At 46.9% G+C, this 17,345-nt stretch overlaps 1 protein-coding gene across 4 annotated transcripts in view; it reads left to right on the forward strand.

Annotated features, from left to right (window-relative positions):
* The first annotated feature begins 336 nt into the window (after positions 1-336).
* Cep68 (centrosomal protein 68) overlaps positions 337-17,345 on the forward strand; it is a 54,877-nt gene continuing 37,868 nt past the window's right edge. For 2 of the 4 annotated variants that reach the window (XM_060365201.1, XM_060365200.1), the window contains exons 1-2: positions 337-806; positions 16,184-16,538. In XM_060365201.1, coding sequence (XP_060221184.1) covers positions 16,227-16,538 — 312 coding nt within the window. In that variant the 5' untranslated portion in view covers positions 337-806; positions 16,184-16,226. Of the gene's footprint in view, positions 807-13,176; positions 13,949-16,183; positions 16,539-17,345 lie in introns of those variants that run through there. The other 2 variants (XM_021648462.2, XM_060365199.1) reach the window with 2 other exon arrangements.

Genomic DNA, 17,345 nt, shown 5'->3' on the forward strand with positions numbered 1-17,345 from the left:
ACAAGCCCACCAGCAAGGGAACGTCGAGGTAAGCCTTTTGGAGACCCATGGGGAATGGCAAGCGACTCCTACGACTCCAGGAAAGGCCGAGGCAAGAGAACCACCAGTCTCCGAGCAGTCGAGGCAGATTCAGCCCAGCTCCTTCTCTCCCAGTTCTGTCCTGGGAACCGACTGTGGCAGTCGCTTCTCCGACTACTGGTGTGACAGGCTGAGCCTCCTACGCCTCAAGGTCTCCGCACCGCAGCAACGTGCGCCGGGACGCACGACCCACACCTCATCCTCCCGGGGCTCCCACGCGCCGCACGGATTCCCCGCCTCCCGCTCGCGCGGCGGCCACGCCTCCGGGGAAGCTAAAAGGAAGCACACAAAGCCTGGGACCGTCCTCCCTGCCTCCGCGAGCGCGTCGGACCGAACGTAAGACCGAGCCCGCGGCGACCCCCGCAGACAACCCGCGGAGAATTCGCCTGCCCACCCGCGAGGGCGCCGGCGCCGCGAACCACCCAGCTGGCACGAGCATCAGGGTGGTGGAGAAAGAAGGTCCGGTCTCCTATAGGCCAGGACGCCGCCGGAGGCGGGCTCTCGTGGCAGGAGCGGGCTGAGGATTGGCGAATCCTCCTCGCCGAGGGCTCGGATTGGCGGCTTCGTCGGGCGTCCTCCGCGGAGAAGCGGCACGCGCGAAGGGCGTGGCGGTCGCTCGGCCCTCCCTCCCTTGGAGTGCGGGCGCCAGCAGGAGCCCCGCGGTTGGCGCTTGGGAGCCCCGGCCCAGCTACCCGGGCAGCTCGGGACGTGCGACGGTTCAGAGTGAGGTAACGAGACCGTAGCGGGCGCGAGTGCGCGGCGCCGAGACTCCGGGGCGGCCGGGAAGCCCGTGCGTGCCTGGGGCTCCTCGAGGCCCCCCACCGTGGGAGGCCCGCGGCCCCGAGGGCACAAAGGCTGGCCGCGGCGGGGGCGCCTCGTGCCTTCGCCTCCATCTTGCGGAGGCGAGCAGCGGGCCAGGCCGTGGAGGGCGGGCGCGGCCTGCAGGGCGCGCGGGCCCGCACATCTGGCTGTGCGCGCGTCGACCCTGGTCGTGGGGAGTCGGCGGGTCACGGCCGCCGCTTCCCTGGCGCGCTGGACGCCGCCGAGGGGGAAAGCAGAGCGCCTCGCTTTTCATCTTGAAGATTTACCCTTGTCAGCTGTCACCTGTTAACCAGTCTCCGCCGCCCGGGGACGCATGGCCCAAACTTGGTAGAAGCCCTTTGAAATGACCACGCTTAATTCAGCGTGATGTCCCTAATAAAAACGAGCGGGGAACGGCCAGAGCAGAGCAGACTTCGCTGGGGATTGATGAGATCCAAAACACGGAAGGAGGCCCTTACCTCCTGACAGCTTGCGACACTTTCTGGTTTGGTCTTGGTTAAAATAAACCCAAGCCACTACTTCTCATCTTGTTCTCTCTAGCGGGGTGGGTTAAATTCTGCACCACTTAGGAATGGGTTATGGACCTCGACTTCACATCACCAGAAGAGCTTTTAAAAAAAGTTTTTCCCTACTCCCACAACTGAAAAACATACCCTTCTCTGGGCAGCCTTTATGGGCCTCTGTTTTGACACATGGCACTGTATTGTGGATTTCCCCAGCCCCTAGAAGGATGAGAGGTCCGTAAGGGAAGGAAGCCAAAAGAAAACAAGAACAGTAAGTGAAGCCAAAAGTTGAGAAAACAGGAATTTCTAAAAGCCTTTAAATTGTATTATTTTTACAGGTTAGGGGAACAGCTGGGCCCTCCAGACTTCAATCCCTTCCATACTCCTAATTCAGAAGAAGTTAACTTCTCTTTACCTTAGTTTTCTCATCTATAAAGTGGAATTCAGGCCCAAAAATGATGAGGAAAAAAAAATCTTGATTATTCATGGTCTCTGCCTTACCTGAGGCAATCCTTCAAGCCTTTTATCGTTGCTGCTCCAACCTGCCAAAGTGTTCATAGAGTTAAGTTTCTAAAGTCTTACCAACCATTCAAGATCAGTTAAGTTGAAATAATTTCAAGTTTTACAGTAATGTCTTATTCTGAGGCAGAGGCTTCCAGGGTAGCCCAAGCTGGCCTGTCTGGGCCTCTTCCTGCCTCAGTCTCTCTAGTGCTGGGGTTGTAAGCATAGATTATCATGCCTGGTTTGGTGCATGATGTAGCCCAGTCATGTCTGGAACTTGGGAATCCTCCTGCCTCAGCTTCCCAAGTCCTGGGATAATAGGCCTAATGCCCAGCTTGATTCCCTCGTAATTGGTCTTTTACTTGGTCATCATGTAACAACAGAGGGATGGTATATATCACTTGTCTGTCTTCTGCCTAACATTGAGTATAGGAGCATAAAGAATGTAATTTGACTTAAAAAAATCATGAGGATGAGAACACACAAAAAAAGAGAACCAACACGTGAAATTGAGCTCTGAGTAGTTTCCTGCCTTATATTAGTATATTCATATGAAGAAACTGTCTTTTTCTCTTCAAAGTTCCTTACAGACGCCATGAAAAGTGGAAAAAACTTTCTCTTTGCTAGGCAGTAATCCCTGGGGATTCCTTTTGGTACTCTTGTGTCACAGGAAACAGAATGAAACATGTATTTCCTTCCAGCTGTAATTCCCTTTGACATGTCCTTCCTTGGCAAGATGGCTCAGTGGGAAATAGCACTTGCCATGCAGGCCTGAATCCCAGAAACTCATGGTAGAAGGAGATGTCCTCTGCCTTCTTCACTTGCACTGTAGTACACTCAGAATGCAGTTCTGGTTTTATTGCACCAAATTTTACCTTGACTCCTTTCTAAGGAATCTTACTGTTTCTGGGGATTCCCTTTTAACAATCTGTAGTTAACCATGAAAAACCTGCCATAATGTGTGAGCATTTTCAGGTGTCCATTGCAAAGGGCATATACTTCTTTCTATGTCCTGTCCTGTGCTAGTCATACAGTCCATAGTCATAAAGCCATCACAGTAAATCTTTCTACGAGGCTGAACCAGCCCTACTTACCACCCTGGTGTTTCAGAAGCAGAACTCTGTTTAGCAGCTCCTCTGAAGATCCTGCTAAAATACGGGTTCCCAGCAAGCTCTGAGGTGATATGGATACCTTGTCCTAGATCACACTGTTTTAATTTTTCACTTTACAGCTGAGTCTGGCTTCAAACTCATAATAATCCTACCTCAGCCTCGAGATGCCAGAATTAATAAACATGAGCCACTGTGCCTGGCTGTAGCTGACACTTGATCAGGAGATACCTACCTAAGGGTCTGCATTTGCCTTATTTAAAGTTGTGGTTCAGTTTTATTTTCTGGTATTGAAAGATGCTTCATTCCATAAGCCATATTCCTTTTGTGTTTAGCTTTAAGAATTATCCTGGTAAACAGGATAATTAATTATTGTTGTTGTTGTGGGTATTAAGCATGTATTCTACCACTGAGCTATACTAAAAATTTGTTTTATTGTGTCTGTGTATGATTATGTGGACCACAGTGCATGTGTGGCAAGTAGAGGGCAGCTTTTGAGAGTCATTCTCCTTCCACTTTGAGTTCCTGGGATTCAGGCCTGGGATTCAACCACTATTACCTACCTAGCCATCTTTCCAGTGTTGTTTTTGTAAGACAGGTTCCATTTTTTAGATCAGACTGGCCTGTACTTGAGTTTCAACTACTTCTCTGCCCTTAGTTTACTTAATTCTGGGGTGTGGTCCCACACCTGGCTTATGTTTTTAATTTTTAATTTTTCATTTTTGAGACAGGTTTGTTTTTTTTTTTTTTGTAGCCCTGGCTGTCCTGGAAATCAATCTGTATACCAGCCTGGTCTGGTCTCGAACTCACAGAGATCTGTCCTCTTCCTGAATTCTGGGATTAAAGGCTGTGCCATTATGCTCAGCTAGGTTCTTTGTCTTATTCCTAAAAACTATTTGAGCAATCTAAGGTACTGGCAAAACTGACCACGCTGGCTTTCAAGTCTCCTCCTGTATCAGCCTTCTAAGTGCTGGGATTATAGGTATAACTATAGGCACTACCACCCAAAGTCCCTTTAAGTCTTACTTCTTAAAAACATATAAGGTCTGGAAAGATGACTAGGTAGTTAAGAGTGCTTTTAGAAAACTGGTGTTTGGTTCCCAGTGTCCAAGTCAAGTGAACAAGTGGACAACCTCTTGAACCTTGCTCCAAGGGGCTCCTCTAGCTTTTGCAGGCACACACACATTTGTACACATACACATAAATAAAAAGTAAAGCTTGAATATGTATTCATTTGTGTTTATGCTCTGTGTGTCCGTGTGTGTGCGCGCGCGTGCGCCCTGGTGTTCATGTGGAGATCAGAGGACATCCTTGAATGTTGCTTCTTGCCTTCTACCTTGCTTTCAAGATGGAGTGTCTCTTGTTTGATGCATTCATACACCAGACTTACTTGCCCATAAGCTCTGAGGAGATTCTCCTGTCTGTTTTTCTCATCACAGAACTGCTGGAATTACAGACATGCACTATCATGTCCTGCTTTTACATGGGCTCCAAGGGTCCAGTGTCTGGTGGTCAGGCTTGTGCAGCAAGTACCTTTACTTGTTGTTCAGCTGTTTCTCTGGCTTTTGTGGCAAGAATTTTTGTTTTTATGTGTATGTACTTGTCTGTATGAATATCACGTGGATGCAGGAGTACACAGGAGGTCAGCAGAATTCACAGCTCACTGTGAGATGCCCAAGGTGGTGCTGGAAACCAAGCCCAGGTCCTATTGCAAGAGCAGCAGATTCTCTTAAGAGCTGAGCCATCTCTCCAGTCCCTGTAACAAGATTTCATTTAGAAGATTTTCCTTTATGTGTATGAGTGTTTTGCCTGCATGTATATAAGTTTGCCATGTGTGTGCAGTGCCCATGGAGGCTAGAAGAGGGTATTGTATCCTCTGGAATGGGTTTCAGATCACAACTGGATGGTTATGAGCCACCATGAGATGCTGAGAATGGAAGACAATTCTTAGAAAGGGAGAAATGACATAATTTGTCATTTGAGACAGGGTTTCTCTGGGTTTTTTTCTGTTTCTCTGTGTAGGCTTGGCTGTCCTAGACTCAACTTTGTAAACCAGGCTGACCTTGAACTCACAGAGATCTGCCTGCCTCTGCCTCTGCTGGGATCACAGGCATGTGCTACCACTCCCAGCTGAAATGACGTAATACTATAATCTCAAAAAAAAAAAAAAAAAAAAACGAAAGAAATTTAAAGGGGTTTGGGGCCAGAGAGATGGCTGAGTGATTAAGGGCACTGGACCCAGATTTAGTACCCAGCATCGACAGGAGCTCGCTACCAAGGGCAGCAGGTGCTCCTGGCCACTGAGCCACCTCTTCAGCACTCCAGTGACAGGAGTTTTAATAAAAGCAACTGGGGCAAAAGGGTTGAAAGGAAACATGTAGTTAAGTTAATAGACACAAAGGGGGGGGGAGGTTTCTGCCTTCTGTTTTTTTTTAGGTAGGACTGTCTGTTGAGCACTAAGCTTCCTGGAAGTAAAGCAAAGAGGGATTTTGTTTGGTTGGTTGGTTTGGGTTTTTTTCTGTTTTTTGTTTTGTTTTGTTTTGTTTTGTTTTGTTTTTGAGAAAGGGTCTTACTATGTAGCCATGGCTGTCCTGGAACTCACAGAAATCTATCTGCCTCTGTCTCTTGAGTGCTGGGATAAAAGGTGTATACTACCACCACACCCAACTCAAAGAGGGACTTAAAATAAAAAACAAAAAACAGGCATTCTACAGACTGGGCAGGTTTTGTGTGTGTGTGTGTGTGTGTGTGTGTGTGTGTGTGTGTGTGGTATGGTATGTTTAGGAATGTATGTAAATATGTCTACATATATGTATGTAGTAACTTTTTTTATGTAGCAACAATGAAAAAAAGAGGCCATTAATTTGAAAGAGAGCAAAGAAGGATATATGGGAGGATTTGTAGGGAAAAGAAATGATGTAATATTATAATCTCAAAAAAAAAAATCAAAGAAATTTAAAAGGTCTTGGAGCTAGAGAGATGGCTCAGCGGTTATGGTACAGACTGAATTTCCAGAGGACCAGATTCATGTCCACAACCCACAGCTCACAGCCATCTGTAACTCCAGGAGATCTGATACCCTCTTCCTATTTCCCTCTTCCCACCATGTGGGTACCAGGTACACACATGGTGCACAGACATACAGGCAAGCAAAACACTTACATAAAATGAAAAATCTTGAAAAACAAAAATAGAAAGTGATGGCTGCCCAGGAGAAACATTTTCTGTCAACAGTCTCCAATCGGGTCTGAAGACAGGTGCCGATGTACCATGAGTGCCATTTTAATATTACCTCTTGAAAAGCGCTTTTCTGCTTCAAAGGCATTTCACAGATTTATTCAGGCATACACACCTTTAATCCCAGCAGCAGAGGTAGGTGGATCTCTGGTTCATGACTAGCCTGACCCACAGAGTGATTTCCCAGGCCTCCATAGGCTGCATACTGAGACCCTTTCTGGAAAAATAAGCCGGGAGATAGGGAGGAGGGAGAAGGGGTATACTTTTGCCACTGAGTCAATGTGAAAACAAAATGTCCTATCCCTTTGATAGTGGTTTAAATAAAGGAAAACTAAGGGGCCAGAGAAAGAAGCTGGTAGCTCAGGGACATGGAAAGCCCTCCTTGTGGAACCAGGTCTGGCCACAGGGTGCCCATTGTTATTCCTGCAATGATATTGCTGGGGGAGCAGTTGTCCTGCGGGAGCCAATGGTCACCTGGGTCAGGACCCTTACTTCTTGGATGTGCTCTGTCAGCTTTTGCATGCCCCAGATCTTGTCTAGTGGGCCTAGATGAAGGCCCTGTGATCCAGGGAGCCTGTCACTCCTCCACATCAGTCTCCAGCTCTGGGATCTTCTCTTCTGGAAGTTGTGGAGTCCCATGAGCTGTCTAAGCTTAACTCCTGCAAACACTTGTTTCTGTAGCCGTCTTACTTGGTAGTCACCTTCCCTTGCCGTCTCACCCTGCAGCTTTCCTTGTGTGCTGCCCAGGCCTTGCCTGCTGTGGCAGGAAAAGGCTCTGAAAGTATATACCAGGCCTGGACCACCACTGCCTGCCCCGTTGTCAGGGCAGCACAGTGCTCCACCACCATCCACCCCACAGGGCCACTGGACCACAAGGTTGGAACTTTTTTTTTTTAATTTTTTGAACATTTCCTGTGGGGGCTGAAGAGATGACTTAGCAGTTATGTGCACTGGCTGCTCTTCTAGAGGGCCCAGGTTCGATTCTTGACACCTGCATGGCCTCTCATAACTGTTTACAACTCCAGTCCCAAGGGATCCAACCCTCTTTTGGCTTCTGTAGGTACTGCACACATGTGGTAAGACAGATATACATCCAAGCAAAACACTCATAAAACAGAACAAAACAAACTTAAAAAATCAATTCTAAAATGGAAAATTTCATGTGTATACAATGTATGTTGATTGTATCCATTCCTCACTGCAGCTTTCTCCAGGAATCCCCATCACATCAACCATTTATTTTGTGTGGGGGTCAGAGGCAACACACATGCTTGTGGTGGTGAGAGGACAGTTTGTGAGAACATTTCTCTCCTTCCTGTTTGGGTCCTGGGGATTAAACTCAGGTCAGGCCTGGTGACAGGTGCCCTTACCAGTTGAATCATCTTGCCCCACCCCCCTTGCTGGCCTTTAACTTAGTGCTGTGACTACAGAAGCCTGATAGAGTACAAGTGGGTCCTATGAACTACAACCCATGGTCTGCGGAAACAGCTCCAGCTAACCAGAGCAGCTTGTGTTCAAGGAGAGCAGTTTTTCTGCTCTGCCCTGGTGGCCAACTGAACAGGTTGATCACGTGTTCAGCCCTCTGCATCACTGTGTTTGAGCCTTGCTGGACAGTCTGCTGATTGGTGAGGAGGCTGGAGAGCTGAGGCTTGAGGGGAGTCTTAGAGCTTAGCCCAGCTCCTTACAGACTGGCAGTTTCATATCCCAAAAGCCATCTGTGGAGTTCTAATGAATTAGGAGATTGACCTGCTATGAAACTGGTAATTCTATTCTTCCAGCCAAGGTGTCTGACAGGCTCTCAAGTAACCTGACTTCTGACCTTGCCAGTAGTGCTTTGTAGAGATCCACAGGTTCCCCTAGGGCTCTGGAAATTCTTCCATTCTCTCTTCTTTAAGAAAAACTTGAAGCAGCCCCTGGAGAGAGTGTGACCCATTGTTGTGCTGCAGGAGACATAGTCATACTGTGACTTTATTTGCAGGGTCCCAGATCACTTCCCCCATAGGGAATGACCTAAGGGTTCTAGGACCTTCCGTAGTTAGGAGAGGAACAGTGGGAGGGACAGCAGCTGCTCTTGACCACTGATTATCTTAAGGCTATGACCGTACTTCTCCTGGTGTCCACCCTGCATGCAGCCAGCTTCAGTACCATCTCAAACCTGTTTTCTCTTTTGTCATTCTGGATTTTACCACCTTTTGTGTTGCCATCTTGCCTCGCTTGGCCTCTACTTTGACTCTCCCAGAAACCTCAAAGCCACATGCCCTGCTGAGGTCCATCTTTTCACTCATTCCTTTTTTTCTTCTTTGCTTGTTAGACATGATCTGCCACTGAGTATTTATGGCATTTCTCTCTGTACCTATGAGTCCTATGAAGTTTCACTGTTGAGGCCCCAAACTGAAAGAGGCATCTGTGCCAGCATAGGTGGCTGTCAGTGGCCATGGGTACTGGGATAGCCCTTGTCAGAACAGAACTGTTGACAGATGGGGTAAATGCAGTTGTTTCCAGGGGAGTTGTGATTTTAATCATGGAGGGGATTTTTCTTTTCCAGTTTTTGTTGTTGTTGTTGTTGTTGTTGTTGTTCAGAATTGCTTCTTGGTGAATCATTCATCTATTTGAATGAGTTAGACAGAAATGAAACAGTGCCCTTACCCCACTTGCCAGTCCTCTCCTCTTTGGTCTAAACAGGAATGTGTGGGAAGAAGCCAGACAGCTGGGACAAGCTTGCTTGAGGGTGACTCAACAGATACCAGAAAAGGTCAGGTGTCCCCTGGTGTTAACATGCACATGGTGCTGAACACGGTTTTATTATGAGACAAGAGAAAGCCACTTGGTCGCTCCTAGTGCTTTCTGATGGCTCATATAACCTTTGCAGGTTCTGGAAACTAATTGAGGGGTTTAATAGTGAATTCAGGTGGGCCCTGGAAGATGCTAACGAATGGGTAATCCCTCGATTAGCAGTTCTGTGTACAGACCTTTCTCAAAGAAAGGGGCAGATTTCATTATTTTCTATGCTAGCAATGGCTAAGACCATGGTACGTCCACAAATGTGTATATTGTTATAAAAAACTAAAATCCCAAATCATTTGATTTGAAGCCAGATGCTGGGGTGAAGACCTGCTAGCCCTGAGGGGCAAAGAAAGCACCCAGCTGACTTTCCTACTCAGTTCACACCCCAAAGGAAAAAGCCAAAAGCTTGCTAGATCATAGCCCAGGAGCAAAAAGCTAAAAGCCAAAGAGCGCCTCCTCCACGCTCTCTTAAATACCCCTCTCTCAAAGTCCCTCCTTTCTGCTTAATCCCTGTCAGCTGGTTGCTTGCCACTTCTTGACCTATGGTTAACTTTATTAAATCCTTAGTACAGAAAGTTCTTGGATTAAAGGCTTGTGTTGGGGCTGAACCACACCAAACAAGAAACAGGTTTTTACAGTTCACAGTCTTGGGGTTCACAGTGGGATTAAATATCCAGCAACAGGTGTGGACTGGAGCTTACTCAAGAAAGGTTGTGAAGCCAAGCATGGTGATGAACGCCTTTCATCTCTTGGAAGGCAGAGGCAGGCAGATCTCTGAATTCGAGGCCGGCCTGGTCTACAAAGTGAGCTCCAGTACAGCCAAGGCTGTGTTGAGAAACCTTGTCTGGAAAAACCGAAAAGGAAAAGAGAGAGAAAAAAGAAGAGGGGGTTCATCTGGAAGGGCAGGGCTTCCCAAGCCCTTTGCAACCCAGAGTATTCCATGATGTGTCCCATGGAGCTGCAATCTTTCATGTTTGTCCTGCTATGTTTGGTCTTGCTTTGATCTTATTCCTTGCTATCAACCTCATTTCCTCCCTTTGGCAATGGGACTGTATATTCTATACCATTTTATACTAAAGTATGTAACTTTGTTTTTTGTTTGTTTTGATGGTACAGGAGCTCACAGTTCAGAGATTTCCTGAGTTTCAAAAGAGACTTGGTGGCTACACATTATATATGTGAGTGAGTGGTTTACCTGCATGTGTGTGTGTGTCTATACATACATGCCTGATGCCTGTGGAGGCCAGCGGAGATAATCAGATCCCTGGGACTGGAGTTTTAGATTGTCGTGAGCCATCATGTAGGTGCTGGGAATCAAATCTGAGTCCCCTGGAAGAGCAGTCAGTGCTCTTCACCTCAGAGCCATCTCTCCAGTTCCCATGTTTAAACATTGTTGGAACTGTTAAAGAGTGTTTTTTTTTTCTTATGTTGAATGTATTTTGCATTATGAGCTGGCCATGAACCTATTAGTGGGTGGGGGATGAAGGAAGGAAAGTCATGGCTAACAGTGGTTAAGTGTGTTTGGGTGTCGAGTTGGCAAGTAATGGGTTATGATGGTTACTCTTGTCAGCCTGCTAGGGTGTGGGATCACGCAGGAGGCAGTCTTCTGGGTGTGCCTATTGTGAATTATCAGACTAGGTTAATTGAGGTGGGATGCCCCACCTTAACTGTGGCTGGGGTCCCAGAATGGATGAAAAGGGAAGAGGTGTAAGTAAGCAGTATCAGTCATCACTTTCTAATCCTGCTGCACGTGCAGTATAACCAGCAGCCCAAGTTTCTCCTACCAAGATTCCTGACTGTGATGCCAAAATAATCCAACTTCCTTAGTTGTTTTTTTATCAGGCAGATTAACAAATTAGATTGTAAAGGATTTGATTATCCAAACTGGGAGAATAACCACCCATATGCTATCTTCAGAAGTACGATTTCTGGCTGGCAAGATGGTTCAGAGGTTAAGAGTTGTTCTTCTAAAGGTCCTGAGTTCAATTCCCAGCAACCACATGTTGGCTCATAAAAATTTATAATGAGATCTGGTGCCATCTTTTGTTGTATAGGCACACATGCAGGCAGAATACTGTATAAATAATAAATCTTTAATAAATAAAAAGAAGTACTATTTCAGTGAAACTCACTGAATTTCAGGCATTTAAAAAAAAACTTTATTACATTTATTTTTGTGCAGCCAGATCACCCTCAAATCTGGAACCTAGAATTGTGCATGCAAAGGAGTGACTCCAGAACCAAGCAATCAGTAAGAAAACCAAAAGACATACAAAGATGAAGAGAGCGGAGGAAGAATGGGGGAAGGAGATTGGCCAAGTTTTGATGAGCTATTTTCATGGAGCCACATCCTCACCTGTGGCTCCTTAAAAAAATACCTATACATATTATTTTTTGTGTCTGTGTATGCACACACATATGCATACATGCATGTGGACGCACACATATGTCCACAGAAGACATGAGTTCTCCTGATGTAGACCTAGAGGCAGTTGTGAGCTGCCTGCCATGGGTGTTGGAAGATGAGACAGCACTAACTGCTGAAGTGGGTGCACTGTGAGTGCAGGTGCTCACATGCCATGGCTCAGAGGCCCGAGGACAGCTTGACATTGGGCCTTTTCCTTTCACCATGTACCTTCTGGGGCTTGAACTCAGCTGAATTTCAGCCTTTGCCTGATGTCTTCTTTACTGTTCTATTGCTGAAGAGACACTATGACCAGGGCAATTTATAAAAGAAAGTATTCAATTGGGGGCTTGTTTACTGTTTCAGAGGGTGTCTCTATGACTGTCATGGTGGGAAGCTTGGTAGCAGGCAGGCATGGCTGACATGGAATTGGAGCAGTAATGAGAGCTTACATCTGAACAACAAGTTGGAGGCAGAGAAAAAGTGAGACTGGGCCTGGCATGGGCTTTTGAAACCTCAAGTCTACTTCCACTGACACTCCTCTTTAACAAGACCACACCTCTTTATTTAATTTTTTTAGATTGATTATTTATTTATTTATTTATTTATTGTGTATTCTGTATTCTGCCCCCATGTGGGCCTGCACACCCGAAGATGGTACCAGATCTCATTATAGATGGTTGTGAGCCACCATGTGGTTTCTGGGAATGAACTCATGCCCTTTGGAAGAACAGCCAATGCTCTTAACCTCTGAGCCATCTCTCCAGCCCCCAAGACCACACCTCTTAATCCTTCCCAAAACAGTTAAGCCAACTAGGGACCAAGCATTCAGATATATCTGTGAGGGCCATTCTCATTCAGACCACACCTGGTTACTGAAGGGCCTTGGGCCATGGAGTAAACCTAGTTCAGGATTGTATGTGTCCTTGCAGGCTACTTAGGAGCTACAGCAGCTCTCCATACTGCCCTCCCTAGGACAAGGTGGAAACCTTTTGTGAATAATGGCCTCCAGGCAAGACAGAATTTTTAAAAACTTGTCACTTAAAAAAGTAGGGCCATTGAGATGGCTCATCAGGTAAAGAAAGGCATTTGCTGCCAAGCCTGATGACCTGAAAGGCCACCTGGTAGGAGAGAACAGACTCTTACATCTGCACACATCCATACATGCAGAAATAAATATAAATACTTACACTATTTTTGAAGCATTTGATCCTGTGTTGCTCAGCTTCATTTTACTACAGGACTAAGTCTTAACACCATACTTGATAGGGGCATAAGGAAGCTGTGGCCATTGAGAGTTTCTAGAAATGGAGGAAGTAGCAGCAATTACCAATTGAGAGGTAAACTGAGCGCGGTGGCGCACACTTTAATCTCAGCGCTCAGGGAGGCAAAGGCAGGCAGATCTCTGTGAGTTCCAGGCCAGCCTGGTCTACAAAGTGAGGCCAGGACAGACAGCTACACAGAGAAACCCTGTCTCCGGAAAAAAAATAAAAACAAAGTGAGAGGTAAGTTGTCTTCACCCTAATTCTCCAGCTGAGGTCATCTGTAGTTATCAAAAACTAGTGCAGGGGCTGGAGAGATAGTTCAGCACCTAGTGCTGTCTGATCTTCAGAGGACCCAGGTTCAGTTCCCAGCACCCATGTCAGGCAGCTCACAACTACCTGTAAGTCGACATCCAGAGATCTCATGTCTTCTGTGGGTGTGAGGGGAGGGGTTAGGGGAGGAAGAGTCTGTCTCTTGTGTCTCTGTGCACTTAAGTAATATGTGCAGTTTTTAAAGGAGCCCCAAGGTGAGGATGTGGCTCCATGAAAACAACCTCATCAGAATTCAGCCACCCTTCCTCCCCCATTCTTCTCCTGCCATCTTAGGCTTTGTGTGCCCTTTGGTTTTTTCACTGATCCTTGTTTGGTTCATCAAGAGCTTGGGTTCTGGAGTCACACAGCTCTGGACTTGATTCCTTAGCTTGCACAAGATTCTAGGTTTGGGGTGTGAGGGTGATCTGGCTGCATATGTCACCCCCTTAAATAACCAGAGTTGATTTAGTGGATATGACTGAAGAGGCAGATATCCCTTTTTTCTTCACTGCCTTGTGTGTCCATTCTGGTTGGATATAGAGGTGAAAAAAGGCCTTGAACATACAGATAAGCACTGTGTGAGAAACTGGAAAAGTTAAACACACATCTATCTTACCTCTTCCTGGAATGCCAGGAATGATGTAGTTTTACATCCTGATGATTATTTGCTGTCTGATGAGACATGCTGCCCATATCTTAGAGAACTTTGGTTTTTACTTACCCCAGACCTTTTCCTCTAAATCTTGAGTGTTGCTTTTAGGCCATAAAGCCCATGCTTATGAGTGATGTCACTTGTGCTTTACCACAGCCTAAGTACTTCTTTGTTATTTTAGGGCCAGGCCAATCCTGACTCCCACGGGTGTTGTTTGCCCCAGTCATTCTCCCTAGACCCTGATCCTGAGCATTGTGTCTGAGTGAACAGAAACCGTCTCACAGGTGAAGCCATATGCATTTTGCAAGGAATGTGAATACTTTTTTTTCCAAATTGTGCTGTGCTTAAATATGCCTAATGTAAAATGATCTGGGCCAGACTCTAGAAGTTCTGGTCTAATGCCAGCTATAATAAAAATAGGCTGAGCCAAGTTTCATTCTTCCCTTCCCTTCCCTTCCCTTCCCTGATCATTTGTTCCCAGCTTGCTGTAAAGCCTGCAGGGGGATCACCACAGTCAACTGAAGAGAATGGCTTTCTTCTTAACTGGGATGGACTGGTTTATCAAGGATAACCAGTAGCTGTGGTGCCTTAGATCTACAGCTCCAAGGTTCAATCTACAGCTCCAACTTCAATCCCTATCTTTTTTTTAGGCTGGGGTGACTAGTTTTGAATAGTATGCCCTGCCCTGTTCAACACTTCTAAATAAAGGTATATATGTGGGAAAATATTTGTGTTTGTATATGTATCATGTGAAAGGAGTCATACACAAAACCTGACAACACTGCTTGCCTGTGGACTGTTTATTGGTAAGTACTTGGCTTGTTATATGAAAGGTTAAGTGCTGTTTCTACCAAAAAAGAAAACAGGGTGGGCTCTGATTACCCTGAAGGATCTGGTGCTTCCAGGAGTGCGCTAGTTGCATTTAAAGTTCATGGTTTTCTCTGAAGTCACCGCAGAATGGCCTGGAACCCCGTGTGCCCAGTTAGGGAAGAATAGGAATTTCATATTTTACCTGGTTGCATTTCCTGGCAGGAAAGCCAAGAAGGGTGAACCTGACAAGGCCACTCCTGCCCCCCTTGGCAGCTCCCTGTGTTGCCACCAGCAACCTCATTTTCCACACTTTGCCTCTAGTCCCTGAGGAAAATAAGGCTGTTCCTGTCCAGGTTTTGGTCTTGAGGTTAGTCCAGTGCTCCGTAGGCAGCTGCAGACACTCTGAGTGCTCGCTGTTCCCTTGTGCACGCTTACATGTCCTTTCAGGTAAGACTTCCTCCTGTCACTCCCTAGTGCCAGGAGGGTCACTGGCTGCCTTTTTAGGACAACCTGGTTTCCCTCTGTCGTCTGGAGCTCTTCTGTAGATCCAGCGGATTCTTTTTTTCCCCCAGGTCCTCCCTCACCAGTCTGCCTGGATTGTTCTCCTTTCTCACATAAACTCACACATTATCACCCAGCTTTCCATGGCTTCTCAGGCTGCCAAGGTTAGCATACACCAAGGCAGCCTGAGAAGCGGGTGCTGATCTGTGTCTGGTCCTTAGTCATCACTGAATGAGAGGCCCCATCTGGTCCACAGTCTGGTTGTGGTTCCTATTCCAGCAGTCTTCTCACACCAAGAAGAGTTAGAAGCATCCTTTTGAACCTAGTGAAGGCCCGGGCATGCCTAAACTTGCTATGCTCTGGGATTGAAGGGACAGAACCAGACTCAGGCTGCTAGCCAACAAGCCATTGGTGTAAGAAGAACCACTGTGGGGCTATGCCTGACAGAGGCCATCTGGACATCTTAATGAGGTTGGGGTAAAGAGGCAATGCACACAGGGCCCAAGCCTTGTCCCTAAATTGCGTCTGTGGAGCTGCACACTGAAGCAAGGCCTTGTAGTCAACTCCCATTTTGTTTCACATGAGTGAGTTCAGTAATCACAAGAAGATTTTGGGCAGCCATCTTTCCAGTCTGTCCATGTGTGAAGTCCAGGAGAGCACGTGGGAAATTAACCAGTGAGAATAGTGGCCCTAGGAAACAGTGGTCTGTTCTGAGAGGTATAGACTGAGAAGCACCTCATGAGCAGGCAGTTAGGATCAGCTGTGTCTTATCACAGACCTCTACCTGTGGGAAGGCACCCAGGAGCCTGTGCTTACCTTCCGTGTAAGGCTCCTCTCCCTTCAGCTTCCAGGCAAGGAAGATGGCCTTGGAATGGGGCTCTTCCACCCAGATCAGCTCGCTCATAGTACTTTCCTTTCTTCTTCCATTGCCTTGTTTTTTGACCTTGTGTAGCAGGCCAGCCAAGCTTTTTGCTTGGTCATACCTCTCCTGACTCTTGGGAGACAATACAACGATAGAGGACAAAGCCGTACTTAGGCATCCCCTTTGAAAGGGTCTGGGGCTGAGGAAGAGCCAGACCTTTGTATTCCCCCCAAAGGCATGGTTACTGTTTCTTTGGCCAGAAAAGTTTGCCTTTCACTTAAAATCAAGATTTTGCTGCACACATGAAGAAAATCTATTTTTTCTCTTTTCTTCCCTTGTTTTGTAGGTTCCTGAAGGCTTCAAGAGAAACCAGATTTAGGGAAGGCTCGATGGCCCTTGGTGAAGATGAGGCTGAGGCAGAAGCATCTGTCAACACAAAGGTCCCACCTTGTAGCAGGTGGAATTCTGGGGAACTGCTGTCCCCAGGACTAGAACCAGAGCAGCCCCCACATCTGGAAGTCGAGGGAGGGCCACTGTGGAGGGCTGAGGCCAACCCTGGCTGCATCTCTGGAGTTTTTTTATCACAGGTCCACCCTGCCAGTAGAGAACCTGTAGCAGACAGGTCTAAGCCTACCCTCAACAGCCCACTGCCTTCTGCCAGCGTGGGGACTGAAGAGCGTTTACCCTCTATGGAAAGCCAAGTAAGTACTGAGGCTGTTGAGGGCTGGAGCTGAGCCAGGGCTCTCCTTTGGAATGTGCTAATTTCCTTGATCTTTACCCCACCACAGTCCCTCTAAGGTGGGAGCTGTTTTACAGGCTCACCTAGAGACCTGGACCTTGAAGTCAGCAAAGGGCTCTGTGCAGTATCTCCTGTTCGCAAAGAGTCACTGGGGACCTCTTAAAGACAGTGAAAGGTTCATCAGGAGCCTACTGTCCAGAGGACTAGGATCAAAGGTCTCTTAACAAGGGGACCCCATCCTATAGCTGATTTATGAAAGCTTCTAGGGACTCTAGTAAGGCTTGGTATAGGACTATGGGTTCCCAGGCCAAATCCTGTTGAGACTGGTCAGAAACTGAAGCTCCTTTCATGGGCAGCAGTGTCTCTGACTTCCATGGGTGTAGACTATGCGTAGCTTTCTCTCTAGTGGAAACCACATGGGGCAGGGAATCCTCCCAAGTTCTAAGGCAGAAGCAAAGCTCTGAATCTTCTAAGCCCTTGAAATGTGAGAATGACCCAATGATCTGTTTCTCCTGGCTCTGGCAACCTATTATGTTCAGCCTCCCAAGAACAGGAACAACTTTGGTTTGAGCTTTGTTGCTTTGGCTGCCGCTTTGGAGCCTCATCCTGTGAGAAGGCTCTGAGTGTGACTTGGAGAGAATAGCACCTGCGCCATCTGGCTGAAAGCAAGGATCAAGGAAGGCTCTGGCACCTCTAAGTCAAGACGCCAACCAGAAAGCCCAGAAGTGGCTGCTTCTCAAAGGAGGCTATGGTTTCTGTTCTCAGGCCT

This window comes from Meriones unguiculatus, chromosome 12 (assembly GCF_030254825.1).
Source record: "Meriones unguiculatus strain TT.TT164.6M chromosome 12, Bangor_MerUng_6.1, whole genome shotgun sequence".
NCBI lineage: Eukaryota > Metazoa > Chordata > Mammalia > Rodentia > Muridae > Meriones > Meriones unguiculatus.